The sequence below is a fragment of the Channa argus genome, chromosome 19 (assembly GCF_033026475.1).
Source record: "Channa argus isolate prfri chromosome 19, Channa argus male v1.0, whole genome shotgun sequence".
Classification (NCBI taxonomy): domain Eukaryota; kingdom Metazoa; phylum Chordata; class Actinopteri; order Anabantiformes; family Channidae; genus Channa; species Channa argus.
This window is the reverse complement of record NC_090215.1, coordinates 12,647,491-12,671,621: the sequence shown is the minus strand read 5'-3', so window position 1 is coordinate 12,671,621 and position 24,131 is coordinate 12,647,491. Positions and strand designations below refer to the sequence as shown.

The 24,131-nt window shown below is 40.5% G+C and overlaps 1 protein-coding gene across 4 annotated transcripts in view; it reads right to left on the bottom strand.

The window, feature by feature from the left end:
- map3k22 (mitogen-activated protein kinase kinase kinase 22) overlaps nt 1-24,131 on the bottom strand; it is a 33,888-nt gene that overhangs the window by 9,366 nt on the left and 391 nt on the right. Inside the window, exons 2-11 of one of the 4 annotated variants that reach the window (XM_067486087.1) lie at nt 17,884-18,027; nt 14,905-14,988; nt 14,192-14,236; nt 9,200-9,300; nt 7,910-7,947; nt 4,313-4,412; nt 3,899-4,015; nt 3,468-3,582; nt 1,543-1,676; nt 999-1,072 (exon numbers count right to left, since the gene is read on the bottom strand). In XM_067486087.1, the coding sequence (XP_067342188.1) occupies nt 999-1,072; nt 1,543-1,676; nt 3,468-3,582; nt 3,899-4,015; nt 4,313-4,412; nt 7,910-7,947; nt 9,200-9,300; nt 14,192-14,236; nt 14,905-14,923 (743 nt within the window). In that variant the 5' untranslated portion in view covers nt 14,924-14,988; nt 17,884-18,027. Of the gene's footprint in view, nt 1-998; nt 1,073-1,542; nt 1,677-3,467; nt 3,583-3,898; nt 4,016-4,312; nt 4,413-7,651; nt 7,710-7,909; nt 7,948-9,199; nt 9,301-14,191; nt 14,237-14,904; nt 14,989-17,883; nt 18,028-24,131 lie in introns of those variants that run through there. The other 3 variants (XM_067486089.1, XM_067486086.1, XM_067486090.1) reach the window with 3 other exon arrangements.

The window sequence follows — 24,131 nt, the reverse complement described above, 5'->3', positions numbered from 1 at the left end:
CTTTTGTGTTTTTAATTACTGAGCTTTCAGCCACGGTGGATGTAAAACAACAACGTGGTGAATAAGAAATGATAATCTGGACGGTAAAACTCACTGCCTTAACAATGAGAAAGTGTGGTGTGAAGTGTGTGGTGCTGAATTGCTAAACCAACAGTGAAACTGTAATTTTCTAATTAAATCTCAATGTGCATCCAACCCTCAACCTGTCAGCTCCTCAGACCGTCTGTGGCTAGCCGTGCCCCAGTGACCCGACAGAGTGACGTCTCTGCTGACCGCGGGGCGGCGCGGGGCCACGAGACCATGGATAAGGGGCACGCATGCCCGCTTGCAGGGAAAAGTTCCATGTACTCGTTTCCTGCCATTGTTCTGCAGCCTGGGGCCTAGATAAGCCGTGTGCAGGTAGAGCTGCTTCCGTCCTACTCTCTCCCTCTCTCTCTGTCTGAACCTCACTCTTACTCAGTTTTCTTTTCCCTTCAATTCTCATTTAATCTATTCACTCTACAGCACTTCCACTTCTCTCTCACTGTCCCTACCGCTTATATTCTGACTTTATTTTTCCTCTCATCTAGGATGTCCTTGCTCACTCTTTCACATCTCCCACTCAAGTCTTTTTTCCTCTCGCCTATGATAACGGAGGAATCCAGGCGTTCAGACAAGAGTTTTGTGGCTATGGCAACAGCAAAGTGACCTGGCTGCTCTTGCACATAGGCAGCCAGGGCAGGGTCAGGGGGCTCTACTTGGCCTTTAACACTGTTTATAATCTTCACTCCAAGCTTTTGGTTGCTTCTGTGCATGTATTTGCAACATACATAATCGCAGCAGTAATAAACACAAATGATAATGCAAACTAAGCCCTATATCTAAAACATAACATAATACAAGTTTGCAATAGGAATGTGTTTATCGTGTCTATTTGTATCTATCAACACGTTAACATATATTCATATAAATGAATGCAGATGAGGGTCATTAATCACACACACTGCACGATGACTCACCTGTCCAGTGCTTGATCTATAGATTGACAGCTGTTTGACAGTGAATTGTCTGTGCTCCCAAACGGATCCATCATCTGACAGATATATTAGCAGAGAGGAATTGCAGGTCACAGATCAAGCAATAATAATGTGGAATAAAATACAGAGCAGAGCAAAGTATTGTGTAGAACTGCAGTGCAATTGAGGGGCATGAGTACTTTATAGAACTGTTGCTAATATACAACTTCCATTTACATTTGGACAGGAAAAACAAATGTATTCAGTTCACTTTAGTCACCCTGAAACTAAAACAACTATCCTGTGAGCTGTGAGATTCTGGTTTTAACTTTGTCTCACAACCATAAACTATGGGAAACATTTTATGTGCTATGGCTCATATAGCCACCTACTCTGCGTAGTTCTGAAAGCTTCTGTTCAGTATGAAGATAACGTTATAATTACAATTTAAATTTACATGGAATGCCACATTAAGCCACATCTCGCTTGTTTATTTTGAGCTTTATAATACTGAGTTTTGTTAGAGTTTTTTTTTTGGTGCACTTACATTCCGGTCCAGGGTTTCAGGGATGAACTCCCCTTCACTGTGGATGCTGGTGTAGGAGCCTTGGCGGGCGATCTGCTGCTGCTCCTCGGGGACACTGCCTGGAGGTGGAGATGTCCGACCTGTGTGCAAAGAACCTGGGAATGTGGCAGTTTGAATAAATGGAGAAAAAGCAAATAGCAAAGAGTAAAAGAGAGAAGTGAAAGTTCAAAGAAAGGAGGAGAATTTATAAATTGAAAAACAAAAGAAGAAGTTGATGCAAGAAAGAAAAGAGGAAGTAAAAAAGACAAATAATGAAGAGAGGGAAACAAGGGGCAAAGAAAAGATAAAGGCATCACCATGCTACTCATGGATACGAGTTCAACAGTGTCACGACGATGAGGAGTGATTTACGAAACTGCATCGCTGCCACCTATAACCTCAATTACTGTGACAAACACTCCCCTGGCTCAGCTTAAGTGAGGACTGTGCACTTGTTGTTGACACAGTAAGAAAACCAACTGAAAGTCTGACTGCACTGACAGGGGTACTGAAGAAGTGCACAGAGGCTAAAAGCCAGAAAGATGTATAGAAATAGTTGAAATATTACACTTAAAGCTAAAATCCCGACTTTGTTTCTTGACAATTGAGTTTCTATCGGTCTTTCACTCTCACCATCTTCTCTTCCCCCCCTGCTGCTATACGTCATGAGGTAACCAAGCCCCCATCACATCTTCACTCAACCATCCACTGGGACTGTTATCCTGTCACCTCTCATCTGCCATCACTCCCTCTACTTCTATCTTTCAGCCTCTCCTTTAATCTGACTTGTGGCTGGCAGGGGAACAGATAGAGACTGGCTAATTCTATACAATTTATAGGATTCTGAACGGGTGCTGATGTTATTACAGCTACTGTATGTGGGAAAGACTGGTGTTGAAATGCAAATGTTTCATAGAAGTGAGTGCTGGTTGCATGTGTCTACGGTTGAGGTATGACTGAAACATTGACCTTTCTGGATAGAACCGATATAAGGGTAGAGAAAAGATTCAGACATGGGAGAGGGGGTGCTCACCATTTCACAGACCAAAAAAACCTTCATGCTGTGTTATAAAACAAGCCAGGGGGGACAGAAGAACTTGTTGTGGAGTGCGACATGACATGAAAAGGACATTTGTCTGTCTTAAAGGAATAGTTTGACATTTTGGAAAAGAGGCTTGTATTACTGACAGAGTGAGGTGAGAAGAGTGCAACCACTGTCATATCTGTAAATTTAATATGAAGCTAGGGTAACTATGAGCCATCTTGAAATAGTGGGAGGTTGAATGTTGAATTACCTATAAGTGTCTCCTTTTTTTTTTTTTTGTCCTTTGGGCTTATCCCGTCTCTAAAGCTCATTAATTAATATGTTGTAGTTTACTTGTTTAATTTGTATAACAATTAAAAAAAAAGCTCATAGTGAGAGTAAACACAACTTTTATATTTCAATGGACATCTAGTGATTAACACTTAACATAAGGATAGAACTAAAAATTAATCAAAGTAGTGATACACATGAAGTACTGTTTGGTATGAAGACAGGAACTTGTCCTTGCTTTGACCTGAAATCATCTTTCTCTCTTTTTACCTTCAATTTGCATTTTTTTGCTCAGACATGCGCCTCATTCTGTCATTCACATTCCTATGACTATGGCATCACTCTGGTTCATAAATTGAGACTGACAGGTGATTCTTGAGGCTATAGAAAAAGCACAAGTAACCTTAGCATCTGTAGGACTGGACTGAACTTTTTGGTTTGCTGCCCCTGTCTTTTTCCCTACTCCCTCTGATTAATAGACAGGAAGACTGGTGTGAATTACACATAACAACTTCTTTAAAGCTTTTAAAGGCATTATGCTTGATTACCTGGGATTTTGCATTTTTGAAAGTGTTTCTGTATGCTGGCTCACCTGTCGAGTGTTTGCGCACCCTGTCTGAGCCCTTGAGCAGAGAGCCCTTCAAATCTCCCAGTGATCGCGATGACTTCATCTCACTCTGTTTGTCCCTGCTGTTCACCTGTAGGTACTACAAAGATTAAAATACATAAGTGGGACAAAATAAAGGAAGAAAACAGCAACAAGAGCGGAAATGAAGACAGCATTTCAGTACTGTCATGTCAGTGAAGGAAGTTTGTTTCACCTAAGATGACAACTTCAGCAGTGTTACCAATGCAGCTGGCCAAATGCAAAGGTTTTATGGTTTTAAAAGGGCAATTTCTGTATACATAGTTCAACCTGAGTTGCCCCAAATATAATAACAAAAAGACATGCTTTATGTGTTTGCACAAATGGTGTTCTGCGAATTATACACTTAAAATAGTGGACATTACTAAGGGCCTCACATGGTTGTTCTTGGGGGTCTTAAGCAGTATCCTGAGCAGCCCATTGGTCCCAGAGGTGCAGCCTAACGCCAGCACTGCCTGATCCAGGTCATCCTGGTTCTTCAGGGGTAGCAGCAGCTGAAAGGACAAGGAAACACATAGCACATGCTCTTTCTTTGACCACTATTTAATAAAAATGGCATGTGAATGCATCAGCTTATACAAGATTATATAGATAGTATTGTCATCAAGTTAAAGGAAATAGTGTATAGTTTTTTACAATGTTGTTTAGATACTACTAGATGAATACATGGTTTTATGCTTTTCAGAAGATAAATAGAATGCTCTAACTATTTGCTTTTTTGACTTTCTATGCTTGTAAAATGGTTAATGAGAATCATAACTACAGCCAACCACCTTGCCTTTCTCTTTTACCTCATGCTCCATAAAGAACATGTCCATCTGCTGGCCAAAGGCCTCTGTGACTTTCTGTAACAGCTCCTTGATCTTCATCGGCCTCTGAAAGGGGATTATTCTGGGTACCAGAGAAGGACAGCTGGGTCAGAGGTCAAAAATAAAGCAAGAATCATGTCTAACTGCAACTTTTAGGAGTACAGACTGAGATAGTTGACTGACCACCATACCTGCTCAAAGTTTGCTAGTTATAATCTTATCAACATGTCCACAATATTATAAGACACTAAAGCAAAAAGTATGTGCATTTTTATTTGTGACCCTGAAAGAAATCTCCTTTACAAGACACCATATGACAGTGTTTCCATAGTAACAGATGCAAAAAGTAGAGGTTGGCAAGGTCAAAGAGAGAAGTGTGCCGAGGTACCAAGATGCTAGCAGGACATTAATCAGTGCAATGAAAAAAGAATGCACCGGAATAAACCCCTCTGATATATGTCAGTGTTTATCTATTTTATGCCTACGTGACGGATGTGCACACTTTGTGTATCTGTCTGAGTCAAAGCTTATCAGCAAGTGTTTATAGTGCATGCATATATGGATGCCAGTTGTGCTTGTGCAAAACTCTATATGCATGAGTGTGCTTCCCAATCAGTGTGTGCATCGGTCACTGTTTCAACACCATTGGGCCTCTCCACTAAGCCAGCACAAAGGCAGATGGGAAACTTCCTGAGAGGAAAGGGGAAAAAAATCTGGAGCGGCAGCAAAAGCAGCAGGATGTGTGTCTTTCCCTCCTCATTTAAAGAGTGACAGAGTGAAAGATACAGAGACGCTGAGATATTTACAGACTGTGGGAGAGAAAATACGGAGACAGCCTGAGAAAATAAAGGGGAAAAAAGAAAGAGATTCTGTCCGGTATTTCTTCTCCTTTTTTTTTTCTATTTCCTCTCACTCTGTGCTTTTGAAGAATCCGCAGCCCACTATCTCTTTATAGTATCCTGATAAAAGGACTTGTTTTCATCCCATCATTTCCTAATCAGAGGCCAAAGCTCTGCCTATCTTAATGACTGCTCATTGGTTCCCTCATTTGAGGAGAGGATTCTGGGAAGAGGGAGGCCTACAGATCAGACGCGAGCAGCGGCACAGCTAAATGCTCTCCATCTCTGTTTATACTCGGTGATGATGTGTCTGATAAAAAGCTGGAGGGATGTGGAAGAGGGGGGTACGAGGTTGCTGCTCCAGAAGATATGACTTTCCTTCCTCTGTGCAAGCATGTGGGGACACACTTTGCTACAGAAAAAACAGATTTGGAGAGCAGAAAGAATGCTTTCACACATCCCAGCACACTCTCTCTTTCCCTTTGACTCACGGACACAATCACAATCACACACACACATAAATGGTCTGGCTCTGTTCCTTTACTCCCTGGCAGGAGACCCTGGGGCAGAGCCAGGGGAAGAGAGAGACACAGCTCCTATTTCCTGCTCCAAACCTTCAACACTTGCCAATGAAAAGAGTCAGCGTCCAATTAGATTCGATTGTGAACAGACAGCATGGTTATCTTGAGTCAGGGACTGAAACTGAAGTGCCGTGGGCTCTGCTCAGATGTAAAATTTTATCTAATAAGTTCTCTAATTAAATAAAAAAAGTTTAGATAAAGTCATGAAATTTGTTATTAATAAAGTTATCCATAATGAGAATAATTAGGAGTGCAGGGGCTTGGTGGGGCTTGTTGTTGCTCAGTAACTCCAGGTCAAACAGATGTTGAAGGTCGTTCAGATAGATGTTTCTGGTCAGTATTTGTATAACCCAACTAAAGACAGAAGTCATGACTAGTTTATACTAGCAATACTCTAGAATGCAAGTTGATATGGGTAATTTGCCTGTAATGCAAACATCCAGCAGGCACAAGGCAATATTAGCATTTATTTGGAGTCATGTTTCTGTCCACCAGTCTAATACTGTATAAAGTCTTCTTTCATCTCCACCAGCTCCTTAGAAACATATCTGGCTGTTTAGCTAGTAAATGCTCTTATGCTTGCTAACTTTTCTACAGTTTGGTGCTGAACAGGAAGTGTATACTGGCTTTATCAAAGCTCTTCTGATAAAAATAAATACATAAAATAAACAGCTGCTTGTTAACAGAAGCAGGGATCTGAACCAAAACTGTGAAATTGTTGTCCAGAAAACCAAAACAATAAGCTAATGGCTCTGTTGAGTTGGAGGGACCTGCAAAGTTAGTGAAAATTCTTTGTGCATTTGTCACTATGAGTAACTCTTTTTACAGTCATGTAAATAAATATACAAGTCTTGCTACTGTTATAATAGAATAATATTTTAGTCTATATAACATAACAAACTCAGGATATCCTCCCGATTTCAAAGCATGCCCTACTGTGAAAGTGGTCAGGTCTAAGACAAGACTAACACAGAGTAGCGTAGCTAAAAAAATGACAAGAAGTGAGAGGAAAGTGGGAATTGACATAGTGACTAAAGTGAATACAAATATGTTTTCAAATCTATGAATAGTGAGCCGTTGCCTATTCCAAGAGAACAGTGCAGTGTTAGGGAAGCTCAAGATAAAGAGAAGAAGACTGTGAGATGTAGAAACAGAGGGAGGCAGAAACACGGAGACAGGAACATGAAAAACTTGTCTCCCTCTCAGCAGTAGCCAATTAGGGATTTGAACAAGTGGAGATGCCCAGTGTGAAGCTCTACTCTGCTGCAGGAGCGTGCCGTTTCCCTTCTCCTTCCTAATCCTGTGAGCCTGCGGTTTTCAAATCACAGCCTCACTGAACCAATGCCTGTTCCCCTGGTCTATATTCTGAATCTAGGCAATTATTATAGCAGGTTCTGGTCAGTCTCCCTCTGATGATTTTCCACTGTAACAGTATACTCTGTGTTTGTCACCCCCACCCACCCAAGGAGTCGTTTGGAGTTCAGTTTCTCTGTCGGTTGTCAAACAAGAGTTCATAGGGACAAAGTCTGTGTATGAACATTTTCCAGAAAGCAAAGCTAAAGGCCAGACAAGGACCTGAGACATGCACACAGCATCCATACATGGAACGATTGCAAGGCAAAACGAGGCTCAGCACCAAATAAAGCTTCTCCCTTTCAAAAAGTCTGTTATTTGTAGTAAGGGCCTTACTTTCAAAGTAGTCAGACATGGTAAACAATCTGTAAGGCACCTTGGTGGAAAAGAAACACTCTTAAGAGCGTTCGCAGAGTAACTCTATTTGGTGTTTGTGAGGAAGGACAGATGGCTTCTGGGTGAAGATTGTGGCAGACAGAGAGAAAGCACAAGAAAACACAGAGGATTAAATATTAATTTGGGGTGTGCCTGGAAGACTGGACACTGACCTGAAACACTTGGCACTCCCTCTGTCTTTCTGCCTCCTCCCCCCCCCTCAAACAGCCCATCCAAGTCTGAAATACAAGGCTTCGGCTAAATGTCAGAGAAGGAATTTTTCCCTCTCTTTATGCTTCTCTGGCATGTAACTGTGATTTCCCTTGGACAGAAAATCCCAGGCATGGTAAAGCATAACAAGAAAGATCTGAACTGAAGAGTTAGTGCTTGGCCAGAGCAGTAGAAAAAACAATACAAAGGTTCCAACATACCGTTTTTCTCTCTCATGCTCCAGCTTGACTCTTAAATCCTGTTGAGAGGAAAAATAACAACAGAGGGGAGTTATGGAAGTGGAAAGTTAAAGTGATTCATGTTTGTATTTGGAATACAGGCTGCGGAGTGAAAATGAAAATGATAAGCTGGACAAGGTGTTTAAGTTACAAAAAGCATTATATTGCGTCATGTTTTGTGCTATAGTTGCTGTAGTTTATTCAACAATAGTAAGACTATTCTCCCTTAACTCGACACGAAGTGGTGGCATGACACAATCTAAGTTTTGTATTCATAATGTCATTACCCAGGGAGCAGGAATCTGGAGGAGCCTGCAAGTCTGCAATGAGGTCATGGTGATAAACCTGCACTGACATCATATGAGTGCAGCCTTTTGGGTAAAAAGTAGGGGTTTACCCCAACTCAGAGATGACAGCGGAAAACTCTCTCTGCTCCTCACTGGTTGTTTATATCTCATCATAAACATTGGTGCTTTAAGAGGATTTGCCAATTATCATTCCACAGAAATAGAACTAACAGAAGGAAACGACTTCCGACAGAGGCACAATGTGATTATGAGGAACTGAATCCTGTAAGCACTGAATTTTTGAGAGAACAAAACCATGAAGAGAAAGGATGAATTGCCAACTGTGTCAACTTATTATTTGCAACAATTTCTGCAATATACATAAAAGAGTAATTCATTGTTTCCTACTAGCTATTTTGTAAACACTGCATATTCTTGCCGCTAATGTCCACAAATTTCTCCAAAATCAATACTTTAAAGTTAGACTTAATTTTGAATCGATTCTGCAGCATACACCACTCACTATTTAGGCTGGTTTTCGTAATGGAGGAAATACTACTATTCGTTCTGTTTGTGTCCACCAGCACCATGCCACTGATTTAACGGTGTACAATTCACTAAATTAACATAAAGTATCGCCTGTACTTTACTGAATGGATTTCCATATTTTGTATGGTAGTAAAAACAGCATATAATCTGCTATAATCAGCTGTACTCTCTTTAGAACTACAGCACAACCTTCACTTGAGTTTGCCATCCAGAAAACTGTTGGGCCACAGCAGAAAAAAAAAAAAAGATTTATATACATACCTTGCCACTGATACACTACATATCTTGCACCAATAACACTGGAATGGCTTGACTAATATGACCTCATGGTCTAAGTTAAAAGACAAACAATCTTTTATAGCCATCTTTAAAAAAATAAAATAAAATTCTGGATGTCTGTATGGAGTAACTCTTTAAGCAGAAACACCACACGTACCTGTTTGTAGAGTACAGTTCTGTTCTTGGGCTTGTGCTGGGTGTAGCGGCAACCTAATGCTGCCAGGTCCTTCATGATGGAGTTTAGTGCCTCTTCGTCGTCTTAAGAAATGAAACATTAGAGCTGTCAATCATCGAAAATAAATAAAGGAACTGAAACAGATGTCCGTACCATAATATGACCTGGCATAAACATGCATACATGGTAGTGTTTGCTAACATTTAGGATGTCAGAATTACAGCCCTAGATGGTAATTTGTTTCACCATTTGTTGCATAGCTTGCTTTGGAGCTTCATACCAGGCAATGATGCAATTTGAATCTGTGGAATTTCCATAAATGGAAAGAGCCTAGTTTATCCTTTTTTACATATGAATAAAATCTGGAAAACAAAATTATTTCTCTGTCCCACAATTGTAAATCCTTGCCTTTCCTAATCTTTATCTCTATGCAGGTGTGTGAACAGTGACAAATTCTAATACTGTTGATAAAGCTCACTCTGTTGATCTCCCTAAAACTCTGTCCTCTGCAAACAAACACTGTGGAAGAGCTATGGTATTTAATAATGCAGTGTGTGTGTTTGTGAGTGCCTGTTGTAGGGGGGGAAATGTGATTAGGAGTGTGTAGCCTGGAGCTCAGTTATCAAGCATTTCTCATTTCATTTCATATCACAGGAGAGATTTCAGGAACATGCTTCTTTAGTCAAAATTTGGTCTCATGATCTGCTCTTTTCTCAAATACTGACCGATGCAGATTGAAAACAGCTCCAGGCCTAAAATTAACTGAGTTTATTGACTTATTGAGAAATCACAGGCGAAGTCAGTCAATTGAATTACAAATTCAAAATTTACTGTGTGGAAAAGGGGCTTAAGTGTTAAACAGTGAAATTCTTTTTTTTTTCAGTTCAAACCTGCATTTCTCATTTCATACTTTCTGCCACACACTCATATCTCATATGTAAAAAGGGTAATCATGCAGATTAGCATGCCAAACATTACCATATCAAGAGACTTTAATAGAACCAATTATCTGAGTGTGGTGATTACAATTTAAAGAACAGGTCATTGACCTCAGCTCCTGCCTGCCTCTCAGATGAGTTATGGGTGCATTCATTATGAACACACACACAAACAGACAGACAGACACATACACACACTCTCTCTCTCTTTTAACCAGGATTCTGGTCAGGCGTGTGCCACGCAACAGAAACACCACCTGCAGGAAATACTGCATTCTTTAAAAAAAAAAAAAAGAGTCTCTGCACTGTATGAAAGATCACTGGGAATGTCAGACACACGGCACGTGTGTTAGTAGCACAGGGAGCAGGTGGAGTCTGAGATGCCATTTGATCTTGTTCCCACCACATAGTTCTTGTAGCCAGCTGTTTAACAACAGTGGGTCAGTCCACTGGGTTCACCAAGGGGTCACAGCAGACACACACACACACACACACACACACAAACACACACACACACATATAATATATAGAAATATATAACAATCTGAATGTTGCTTTGATATTTTTGGATATTTTCCCTATTCTGATACCTCACTCGGGTTATCTGCAAATGTTGATTCAATACAAGTGGTCACACAAACACTGTACAGTACACAAATACTGATTATTATTATTGTTGGGGCACTAAAAACTGCCCACTACATGACTGAATAAAGTACTGATGACTGAAACACTAAATTATATAATAACACTGTCGAAGAAACTGTAATTAACTATGGCTCAGACTGCTGCACATAAAATATTTATTAGCAGCTATGCATGTTACTAACACAGCTACTGTACTGGGATGTCAACTGAAGCAATTTGATTAATTGTTTGTTTTTTTTATAAAATATCTCCGGATAACACTAGAATTCAGTGATATAGTATGTTCTACTGTTATAAGGCCAAACTAACCCTTTTACTGTAAACCAGGGTTAGTTGGACATTTGCCAGATTTCATCAACACTCTCAGGAAAGCTACTCCTACTCGCTGTCTCAGTGACCACAATCTTTCACCCCTGGCCCAGGCAGCAAGTTAACATAAACTGATGTTGAACCACATCAAAAGCTAACCACTGATGTGGATGTCTTGTTTGACAATCCCAATATAGCAGCAGGAGTGAAGAGAAGACGGATGTAACTCCCCTCTATGCTCACTGGCACACTCCCTCCGCTCACAGAGAAGCTAAATCAGGCAGAGTGATAAGAAGAGTCACACCCAGAAAATCTCAGCCCACAGAGCAAATAGTACAAACAGGGTGAGAGCAAGAGACGGACTGATACTGAGAAGTTAAGCAATATATTAGATGGTTTATTATGTCAAAGCACTAAAACGATTGAGATTTACTGCAATTAGAGATAATAAAATAAGTATTTCCAGTCATTCTTGGAATGTGCCTCATTAGCAAATTCCTTTGTGCAGCAACAATTTTATAGCCACATCTGTGAATTGTGTGACTGGGATAAGAACAGGTTGCTTCCCCTGGTTTCTTTCAGGAGAACACAGACATTAAAAAAAATAGAAAAAGAGAAAAGAATCTAATCACACCTACGTACGTAAACAACCTTTATACCTTTACAGTGGAATCCCATAGAAACTTTCTTCATAAAACAGGGAATACATACAGACTATATCAAACTGACACTCCCTCTTGGGACCTGCAGAGGGGGCCTTGATAGTTGTAATACAAGGTGTCAGCAGTGGTAGATGACTAACTGCTGGACCAGGCTTGTCTTTTCTCAACAGGAACAAACTGAGTCACTGTCTGTTCTGAATATGGAGCTGGGCTAACAGCATTATTCCATATCATGACCACAATAGACTTTACAAGACCTACTATGCAAAAATACAGTACTGTAATGGCTGTGTGTGTTATAAAATTAGAACCAAGCCTATATTATATTATATTTTATATTACTACAGATTCACCGAGAGTAAGTCACATTTTGGTAATTTGTTGAAGTAAAATTTTTTAAAAATCAATTACCATGCTGAATCACCCTGAAAAATATTTATCTTACAATCAAACCCAACAACAACTTTTGCTAACACTACATCAGTCTTTATTTCCCAAACCAACACTCAACCCTCTTACTTTGTTAGTGACAAGGATTGCACTCCAATCTGCTCTGTGCATGTACAGTTAAGGATACAAAACAAACAAAGGCTTGCATATGTGTGTCTCTATGTGCATCTTTATTTGTGTTTGAGACCTGCTCTTCTGAGAGCTATGTATAATAGCTGAGAGGGAAGAGTTGTTCGGAGAACGGGGCACTGAGTGTGAGAAATGCGGGGTGGCATACATATCCGGCTGTGATGGCTGCCTATAAATGAAATTATTACATCACTCAGGCCTAGTCCACAGCCGCTGCCAGTCCGAGGCCAGCCAAGGCTAACCACCGGCACAGTGGAAAACAACCAGCTCACACACCGACCACAAACCCCTGCCAGAAGCCTTTTCACAAATGAACTACAGGAACTTTAGGAACCTCCTGTCGACAAGACCCAGAATAGCTGATCATTTCTGTGGACAGGATGGGATCCCTGCATTTAATTTTCAAAGCTTTGAGCTTTCTATGCTTTTTCTTGTGTTTTGCTTAAAATGTGACTAGCATAAGAAAAGGGGGAATTCCAGGAAGCAAAGCAGAGTGAGCCACATTACACCACGGAGGCTGATTGCTGGAAATTTCATCATCACTCTGCATCTTTCTTATTTTCTCAGGCTAAGCCTGAGAACTGTGAAAGTGGCAGTGGCTACAATTAAGAAGTAAGAACTCTAGTCTGAGACAGTTTACATGAAATGAGTTATTCTCCCACAGTCTTAACTGAAGCTTGAGCAGACTGTCACAAGTCATCAGAAGCAAGAACACTGTGATCCAGGCACATGGTTCAACAATAAGCATGTTAGTGCTGGTTTTAAGAGTGCAGTGCAGGAACTACCTGGCCCTTAAAAAGTGCAAGGGCCAGCGAGGCAGCGATTGTGTGTGTGAGGCAGGCTGCCTGAATGAAGACATTGAGGGGATTTCCTGGTGCCGAAAGACACATCATGGCAAAGGCATCCGGCAGAATTAGCAGCTGAAGCCAAATGTGTCCTCACTCAGCAGCAACAGCAGCAGCATGGGCTGAGCTCTGACGCACAATGCACACACACGCACACACACACACACACACACACACACACACACACACACAAATATACAGTCAGACCAGCCTAAGCAAGGAACAGTATACTCTCACGCAACTTACTGTTTGTTCAAACTCTGCTAATTTAACACCTAATGGGTGTAATGTTTAAACGCCTGAGGTTAATCGTTCTCCAAGAATAATGACTAATGTAATTCACTATTGTGGTTGTGTGAGAATAATTGCTGTTAATGTTTGTACAAGGTATATGTCGAAAGTCTTTTTGTGGAGCAATGTCTGCAGACATTTACATCCAAAATATGCCTGGCTGCGACATTCCTTCTTAGCACATGCTTATGTTACAGCCATACTGTAATGGAAATGTAATGACGTCTCAAAAAGGTCTTTGTGTACATTGCCTTTATGCTAAAGTAACCATTGAACAGTTCGGAAAATGTGCTCATTTTCTTTTTAATGACAGTTATTTATAGGAGGATCGTGCCTATTCCTGACCTACGAGGGTAAAGTAAAGAGGACATCAGCCTAGCTTAGCACAAAGACTGGAAGCAGGCTGAAATAGCAAGGCTGGCTTTCTCCAAAGCTCAAATTTAGATCAACAGACACTTAGAGCTAGAGCTTACTAGCTCTAAGTGGCTTGACACACACCGGAATAAGACAAGTTCTCACTAAATTTCCAGCTCTAAAGGTTACTTGGCTAACAAATGAACAGGTCAGAAAAATGCTAGCGCTAGTGGGTGTGTTTGACCGTTTTGTCCAACTAGAATTTTTCTCTCAAGACTGTTATTATTTCATTAAACAAAAGTACTTTTAAGTAATTTTAGTGGTTTGTAAAAGAGAATTTAATTTTACCTTGAGAGTTCCTGTGCTGTCCAGGTCCATTTTGGAGACCGTCATCTGTGGGGGGAAAATAAGGCAACATGATCAGTGGAATCAATGGAAGGAAGTCAGAAATGAATTGGACAGTTTTGACGTACAGGCAGCACAGTGTTGCAGTGTTTAGCACTGCTGCCCTAAAAGTTTCTCAGAGGACAAAATAGATTGATTTAATTGTTTTTTTGACAGAAATCAGTCAGAAATAGGTTGAAACCAGGGCCTGTGCATATGTACATGTAAAAATACATATACATATCATATTGGGTGTATTTGTTTGTGGGTTTCTGTAATTCTCATTTGTGCACAGATGTAGGAGTGCATATGCTTGTTTACAGGCCTGGTAGGTGTCAACATCAATGAACGTGCTACACTGAAATCGTGTATACCTCAAATGTTTAGGGTAGATACTATGCATGTGCACATATGTACAAAATTACAAAATGTTGTATCTAATTGTACAAAAAGTAAACAAATAATTCTACAAATGATAATTTACAGTACATAGACCAAGCCAGATCTGCCATCTGAACCTGTTAACCACCTCCTCACTCTTTTTCTCTCTCATACGTGTGTTTTTTTTCCTCGTATTGTTCCTTCAAGAGGAGGTGAGAGGAGAGTACGTTTCCCGGTAATCGTGTAAGTTTCTTATGTAAGTACTGCACAGCAGCCTGCATTTAAATACTACTTACCCATGTTTACTGTCATCATCAGGAAGTGGCCCTGTTGAACTTGAGCACAAAGCTCAACTTCTCTATGCAAGCGAAGACTTCACCCTGGGAGCAGAAATGAAAAACATCAACATAAATTGTGCCATTTTTCCTTCAGCTTGGTGTACATAATATTGCTGTGATTGCACAAAACAGGACACAGGTGGTAGTTTCAATACAAAGCTTTTCCCACACATTAGTGTCCCCGCTTCTGTTATTTATTTAATCTTTATTTAACCAGGATGGTCTCTTGAGGTAGAAATATCCTTTTATAAAAAGTCCTGGCAGACAAATAACAACACAACAGCCAAGAGCTGCATTTGATGCTGGTAGCTCAACCTCACAAATGCCCTGATGCCTTTTTATTGTTAGTCTAAGAACCACAGGCAGCAGTGGATGAGTTCTTCTGTGTTTGATGATGGAGGAGCCCTGTGCCCTTGAGATCTCATGGTGCAGCAGGGAGGGAGGTGCGGCTATTTGCCTAACCGCCTGCCTCAGGTAGAGATCATGAGAACTCCAAAGACAAAGCCGGTGACATTTCATGCATTAGGTTAGTAGGCATAAAGCAGAAAAGTGGTTGTCACATCCCATAAAGGAGTGATACACAAGAGTCTTTCACCTCTGACAGTTTGTTTTTGTGTTTTGCTGGTGACAGTAAGTAAAGAAGAGTGGAGAAATCGCTGCAGTTTTTTAGAACAAAACACTTCGCATAATGCATTTCAAATAGTGTGGTAAATAATTTCATACTGCAGAGCAATGAAATGTTGACTCTTAAAAATACTGGTCATATCCCATAATAAGCTATCTGCACACTTTGCACATTGTGGGAAACATTAGTTTTTTTTCTTTAAATGCAGGCTTTGCCGAAAAAAAAAAAAAAAGGGGAACAGAAACTAGAGATGCAGTAGGTTGTATGCTGCCGTACTGAACAGTGGTTATGAGGTGTTTTCGACTACAGCATCACTCACAAAGCCATGTAGGGAGAGTTGCAGGAGGGCATCAGCCATAAAAGGCTTTCAAGTCAAGTCAAGTCAAGTCAAGCTGTATTGTCAGTTCTTCCACATGTACAGTAAATACATTTGGGGTACTGAAATTGTGTTTCTCTCTGATCCATGGTATGTACAGATAATACTAACATTAGAGGCTAAAATCTAGATCACATATAATTATAAAAAAATAAAAAACAACTATACCCGGAGATAAACATATGACCTATTTAGCCTAGCTATATTTTGCTGAACACACACTGTGGAAATGAAAAAGCTAAAATAAAACAAACAAACAAAAGATAAAAAAGCGCTCACATCCACACATACCAAAAGTCAAGACGTTGGAGAACTGCCTCATGTCTGCTGCACATTTATCCAAAGTTTGCTTATTCACCTAATATTAGTCACCATAAGCTACTAGTTAAGCTACGTGGGTCCCCTGAGTGTTTCAATTGAAACAATTTTTGCCTGTGAACTTTTTAATGCACTAATATACAGTTGCATAAATTCACGTGCAAAATAAAGGAATGACTAGTTTTTAAAAAACAACAATAGGAGATTAGGAAAAATAGATGAGACTTAAACTTACAGTCAGTTGGAGAGAGTCTAAAAATCAACATGTTTTAACACCGACTTTCTAGAAAGACAGCTTGGGATACTAAGCACTCTCTAGATAGTCTCTTTTTTTCTTGAAGCATCACTTTTTAGTGCCCAAGCTGCACATGTTTTTGTGTTTTTTAAAGCCTGCACCGCTGTGTACAGCATGTTTCTTTTACCCTAAACATTCAGTACAGACACACATTCCAGCCAGTCTGCAGAGACACGAAGAGTTTCCCTTTGTGTCAGCCAAAGATTGTGACTTTTCATAAAAGCAATAAAGGCGGCCACATAGCAATTTACAGCCTGAGGGGCAGAGACACAGGGTGCCAGCAGAGTTTGAACGAGGGAGCATGTAGTACATTGCTGTCAGTGGCACAAATCACAACAGCTAAAGGACTGGAAAACTAAAAGTTCAAAGCATATAAAGACAAAGCCTGACAAAAAAGGTTTAAACGGTGATCATAATCTAAGAACAGGGATATTGATCATCATATATGGACAAAGCTATATAAGGTCAAGATTAACAAAAACTATAATGTACCACATACATACAGTTATATACAGTATAACTAGCGCTGTGTAACCACCAGAAGGGAGGGGAGTTTGATATGTCATAGCAAAGCTCTGCGTCCGGCTGTGCCAGGATGATTTCTGCTGACCACACATGAAAGAGACGAAGAATAGCCACGAGACAGGTGGTCTCCTAACACCACGCTGCCCGTTCTGTTGCCGACAAGCACACAAACCCAAACATGCACGCACTGAAACAGAACAGCCCCTGTCCTATGCCAGCAAGTCACCAGATGGCCCATCTGCCTTGCCCCTCTGCCCAGCATGACGCCAGGCTAGTAGTGCCCACTGATCGTAAGCCCAGTTCTCTGCACACACTCCTTGGCAGGCAGGCAATGTGACAGCCCCGCTTGTTGAAGATCAAATGCTAATCGCCACTCACTCTTGTTGCTCTGCTGCCACATGTCCTCCATGAGAAGACTGCTTGTCTCGCCACGCGAACGTTTGTGAGGGAAGTCAAAAGACAAACATACAAATGCTGCACACATCCAGAAGTGCTTTTATAAAACTGTGAAGCACCTCCCTGTCAAAAATAGATAACATATCTAGTCAGACTAATGTTTCACAGGCAGATTCCTCTCCTTTGTCACAGCATGAGGACAGAGGAAGTTAATTAAAAAGAGGACGGCAGAGGATAGAATTACAGACGCAGGGTTATAGGGAACGGTCTGACCCAGACAGAGTAGAGCCGTGCTCCTCCGACCACGCACAGCAATTTTTTTTTTGTTGGGAAGATTGAACAGGAATCACAGCCAAGACTATGCAGACGAACACGTATATGCACACACGCATAATTACTAACCTCTTTCAGCTCCGTTACATCACTCTCTGGCCAAGTAAACAGTGTGGCTGTGGGTCTCCGAGGAACATTCTCCCATCCTCAGACTTGAGACATGGAAGGTGTGCTCTGCAGCTGCTTGGTGGCCTAAGCAGTATGACCTCATCTCTAAAATCATTTTTTTGTGGAGAACCAAAGAAATTCCAATTTCAGAGGTTAACTTCTAAACTCTTTAGCTCACTAGTGTTTCCATTCCCCATTTCCATTTCCATGCTTGTCTTAAAAAAAAAAAAACACTCAATCCCAAAAAACATGAAGACAAACAAAATCAGTAGGTGAAGAGGAGAAGACAGCTGAGAGACGGATCCCTGGAAGCTCTCAGTTCTCTGGTCCATCACAGGCCACAGATCCAACAAGTACAGAATTTGCATTCAGAACAACTGTGACACTGAGTTGTATCTAATTAGTTGAAATGACAACCTGTTTACTGACTGTAGTGGTGGCGGCTTCAACTGCAGGACTGGATACAAGAGTACAGCAACTCTAACATATGTGTGCTAAATATGAAGCCACTGATTAGCTTAGCTTAGCTTAGCATAAAGCCTGGAAACTGTTACACTGGCTGCACAACTGCTATAAAAACCTGCCTAACAGCACCTTTAAAGCTAAGTGATTAACACGCTATATATTTGTGCTTCACCTGTCCAAAAAACAAGTGTGTAAAAACATTTTTTGGTTTTATAAGGATTTATGTGCTAGACTCCCGAGTGAGTTGTTTTTTTTATTTTACACTCAAGTACTATATGGATTAAATCAATGAGATTTAAATTTTGATTATTAAGAGCAGAATCATTTCCCTTTGAAAAGGAAGAAGGTGTTGTTCTGTAAAGCAAGGTCTAACTGTATATTTATAGTGATGTTACAGATGGTCCATTAAACATGCTGATAAATGAACCATGGCCCCTGACATCATGAAGAAATGGTGATCTGATCACAATAACTGCCCGACTGCACAACAGGCTGGACGTAAAAGCTGATTAGTCACAAATATTTAGGTGAATTACTCTTTTATAAAGGTCAGCGGTGGGGTTGTCCTATCTGAACGATGGCCAAGATTGTGCTGTGGCAACCCCACATGAGTCAGAAGGGCTATGCAGGCTGATTCTGGGAAGTAAGACAATACTTTGCACGCTGAACAGGCTGGGGCCTTCTGAGGGTGGTGGTAGGAGCGTGTGGGCAGGTGAATGACACTATGTGGGGCATCAGTACTTATTTATTATAACCTTTGCTCCTTTTGTTTAGTTTCCCAAGTTGTTGCAGAGAAGAGAGTGAAGGTCTTGAACAGGACACAAAGCCTAACAATGGCTTCTTACAAGATATTAACAGGACTCTTCCTGTCATCTGGCACTAAATCCATGTTTCATTTCAAATAAAGGAGTCTCCCATTTGATGCAAAGCTATTATTTGTACATTTTGTTTAAACTGTAAACGCACGATCGGTAAAAAGGAGTGCTTCGGTTGTCAAAGGGAGCTTGATCTCATTGTTACTTTGAATTAATATTATTACTGATTATGCCTCTGTTAGGAAATAGAAGGAAAAAGGTCATAATGTTCCTTAGCCTTGAATATATTCAAGTCCCTATATCTGAGGCTGATACCAGGAAATATTCCACAGTTTGAACTACTGTACTGTACTACTAAACTTTTTAACAAATACAGCACTAGTGGACTGAAATGTAATTTATTACAGACAAACTATATTAAGATAATGACTCATAACACCTCTGGTGATGCAATGACCTTTAATCTTAGACAGTCAGCATGTGCAACTTTACATTTAAGTGAAATCCCTCTTTATCTCTTCGGTGGATTTGCACACAATGTGGTGCAGAAATTCATGAATCCCAGCAGACAGATCCTAATAAGTCTGGGGATCCCCTGACTTCGCATGAACTGCTCTAATCAGGTTAAAATTACAATCATCTAACACTTTTGTTTGTCAAATACCTACAAAAAAAAAGCCCATTCCCATCGGCCAGCTGTGCATTTGTAAGCCGAATGAGCAAAAGTCAGCATGCAAACATGCTAAATTAACACAGTGAACATGGGAAACATGGGGAACATTTGGCTCAAAGCACTGCTATGACTGACCATGGCTGTGGAATCCAAATCTTGTTTTGTGGAAACATCAAAAAGGGTTTTGGATAAAAAAAATGCAATTTTCCTATTAATCATTTTTTCCATAACATTCAGCCAACAAGCCAAACGGCAATAAAATGGTAATAAATAAACTAGTAAATCTTCACATTTGATGAGCTGAAACCAGTAAATATTTAATAAAAGACTCAAATCCACAATTGATCATATGTTAAAACAGTGGCTTTAACACTTCAGTTTATAAAGCACAGCTGACCTATGTTATCTCCACCCAACAATCAGGCTCTAGTGTATAAAAGTGATGGACCTGTTAGCTCAGAGGTTTGTCTGCTGTTAACAGCAACAACAGAACACAGGCTAAAAATAGCCAAATGAAGGAATGATCTTCCTGTCGTCCACGATATCCACTCCCTGGATAACTCCAACTATATTCTCCCCTTGAGAGGAATCTAAGCCAATCTGTAAAGTAAGCTGTTTTTTCCATTATGCAGTGACATGCTATTACAAGCACATTCATTCATTGTGTTTCTCCACCCAAATGCAGCCATGCAGAGACAGCCCATAGACTAAACCCATTTCATGAGACCAAATGTCAAACAGCTGTGGTTCACAAAGAGACAAGGAAGTATTTCTGCTTTGCCACCAAGCTGTTTATCCATGAAGAGTGTATCGGTTCTGGGCCTTTGATGCCAAAGTGGCTGAGTGAGTTTAAGAATGAAAAATCCAAACGCAATTTCATGATTTCATTTCACATCTCTGCAACAAAGCAAATCTAAATATAGAAGTGTGTGTATTTATGTAATCATATTAGAATACACAGGCAATAGCAGACAATAAAAACAAAGATGCCTGAACAGTTCCGGTATTTTGCGTAACTCCGTACACAGACTTGTTCTCTGTGTTATTGTATGACCTCGTCTGGCTGTATGTTGTCTATCCGGCTGTCCTTGCAGCCCCGAGCTCTGTTGCCACTGATGGCATTGTCCTTACGGTCAGACAAGCCGTGCAGACAAAGCTCAATCAGGACAACTTCCTCTAGGTTTCAGGAGAGGGGGGTGAGGGGTGGACTTACTGGACTTTCAAAGATTTTAAAAAAAGCAACCCCAAATGACTTTAGACGGGAGTCACAAACAGCAACAAGCCAGCTCCCGCTGTAGGCCTCAACTTAAATTATGAGTTGTATTTTCCATCTTTAGCATTTTAAAAGTATACTATAATACTATAATATAGGAATAACTTGACACGACTTTTAGCAAGTTTACTGAAAATAAAAGGCTGTAATTTTACACATCTTTGCAGACCCTTAATCCTACACTGAAGCACCACTGTCAGCAGTTACTGCTTTACATCAGGTTGGGTGTGCCACATGCAGTGTGCACAACTGTATTTGTCCGGCGTTGATCTTTGCACATGAGCTCAAACTCTGTCACACTGTTTAGGAAGTGGATTTAAATCGAGCTTTATCGGGGGCAGTCAAAGCATCGAAAGACTTAATGAAATGGTGCTGAAGTACAGTATATTGTTTATTTGTCCAAGCTGAAATGTGCATCTTTGCCAAATCTGAGGTGGTATATACTTTGGATATGAGTTTCTTCAAAGGACATATTTGTATTTTTCTCAGTTCATTACTCTCTTTGTCCTGACTGGTCTCCCATTCGCCAAAGAAAAGAGTGATGCTGCAACCACTCTGCTTTGCTGTAGATGTGCTATAATTCAGGTGGCCAGTATTTCCCTATTTGCGAGATACAAAGCAGTTAGCCCTCCGTACCATCTGAGAATGGCTAAAAAGTTTTCTTTATTCTTTAACCAATGTGTGACGTTCAACTGGCCGATACATTGTAAAGCCTGATAGCTGAAGTGCTACATTTACAAGTATCTCCCTGCCTCGTTCTCCAAACTCTGCAGAGGATTAAGGCTCCATTACATGGGGTGACCTGGTTTCTCTTATATCCAGGCCTTTCTTGACTTAGGTCAGATAGGCAGCTTTAGGCGGTTTCAATGTGATAGTGCCAAATATCTTGGATTACTGTCTCTAATAGATGGACCTCACTGTGCTCCTGCAAACTTTAGCAAACTATAGCTTTTCTTGCTTTATCCCAGGCTCTCTATTCCTCAAAAAAGTGCTCTCTACAGAAAATTTGTATAACTTAAGAGCTTGATTCTGAGGTAGTTGCCTCTAAAAATAATGACCAGTGAACTAAATTTGGCCTAAATGGCCTTAACTTAGGTTCTGCAGGTTGAAGGAAATTGGAATGGCTGCAGCTCGATTTGAAGCACTATAGCCCATAACAGCCTTCACACAAAGTTAGGGGACTCACATCAGACAGATTGGACAAAAATGTGAAAACTGAGAGCAGACATCCAAACTTTTAATCCCAAACTTTTATTCTCCAACACCGCTGCATCCCACAAAAGCATTTTTGTTTTAACCTCCCAGATGACTAAATGCTTGTGCCTGTCAAACTCCATGCCTGTCAAACTGGTTTACAAGACAACGGAGTGTGTAGAAAGTGAACAGAATTCTTTACAAAACACCGACTCACTAAATCTCTGTAGTTAGGCATTTTAGAAATAATACTGTTTCACTATTACAATATTGTATGAGGCTACAAAAGCTATATGACACTTTTTGACACCTGATGACAAATGTGTTTTATTTTCGAGTGTAACCAGGAAACATGTAAAATAGTTCAAGGGAAGAAATTCAGTCAAACTGTATGAGTCATAGTAACCTTTGACTCCCACCCCTCTGGACAGTGGGTGTCTGGCATGTGGCCAGGCTTCTGAGACTTGTGAATGACAGCATGCTATCACACTCATAGCTGAGCGGATATGGTGATGGAAGTCTCACTGATTAAGATGCACAATTTATAACATGCAAAGAAGCTTGCGTGTTATTGTCCTGAGGGTTGATAGTTGGACATTAAAGAGAGTTAAAACATTGCCTTTCTCACTTGTAAACACAGCCTGCTAGCGTTAACTTTGCGACACATGACATACTGTCAACTACTTGCTTCCACAATAACTACGGAGTATTTTCACAAACCCTTTATTAGAAATCCATCATGTCAGTCTCTGGCTGGCATTTAAACTGTGGGACCCGGTCTCTTTATCAGCCAAATTGATTTGTTTTGCTAGAGTCACACCAATGATATCTGTGGGCGGTTTCCACTTGACAGTTTGACTCTCACTTTAAGGCCATTTCAGAGCTCCCAGGGGCGCTGCAAAGATTGAAACAACTCATCCATCAGCTTGCTGCTCCGACTCCTGTGATTGCGGTTCATATTGATGCGATATGAAGAACACAATGGCCTCATTAAAATCACATTTGGCAGACGGTCTCAGAAGTCTGGACAAAGTTTACCAGCATCCTTGTCACTTGTACCAAACAATGATCTCATGGACCTAAAGTACTTTGAAAATGCATGGAGTGAAATAAGCAGGGGCGAGGAAAATGGTTGGTTTGATAGAAAGAATGAGGCGTGTGAAAACCTTTTCAGACAAAAGCTGAGGACAACACATCTTTACATCCACACACACGTAACTGACCACTGTGAATCACAGAGGTCTGGAAGACCGGTGGTAGAGAAAAAAGGACAAAAAGGATGAATGAGTCTACAGGCAAAGGATGATGATGATGACTTTCCAGAAATCACTCACACCTCCAGACATTCTAAATATACCTTTTACCACTGACCAAAAACATGTCAAACAGTATTGCATCAGGAATAACCATTAAAATCTAAATGAAATCCAAATCATTATTTCTAGCAGCAAAAACCAGTTTTAAAACCAAACAAAAAACTAATGTGTGAAGGTTTGCTATGCACCTGCACATGCCCAAACATGACATTTGTCACACAATAATTTGTCCATATGACAGTTTTCACTTGCAGAAGGCCTCTGAAGTGAGGCTGCCACCAGTAAACACTCTGCACATGCCTTTGCTCTATTAGAACAGACGTTTCACCTACAAATGGCCAAATTCATCACAGCTGCATGTCTATTTTAATGTCATTTATGTTGCCCAAATTAGGAAACAACAGTATCAAAGCAGTGATCTTAGTAACTGGCCCCAAATAAACAGGGCAAACCAAGCCAAGCTGAACTCTTAC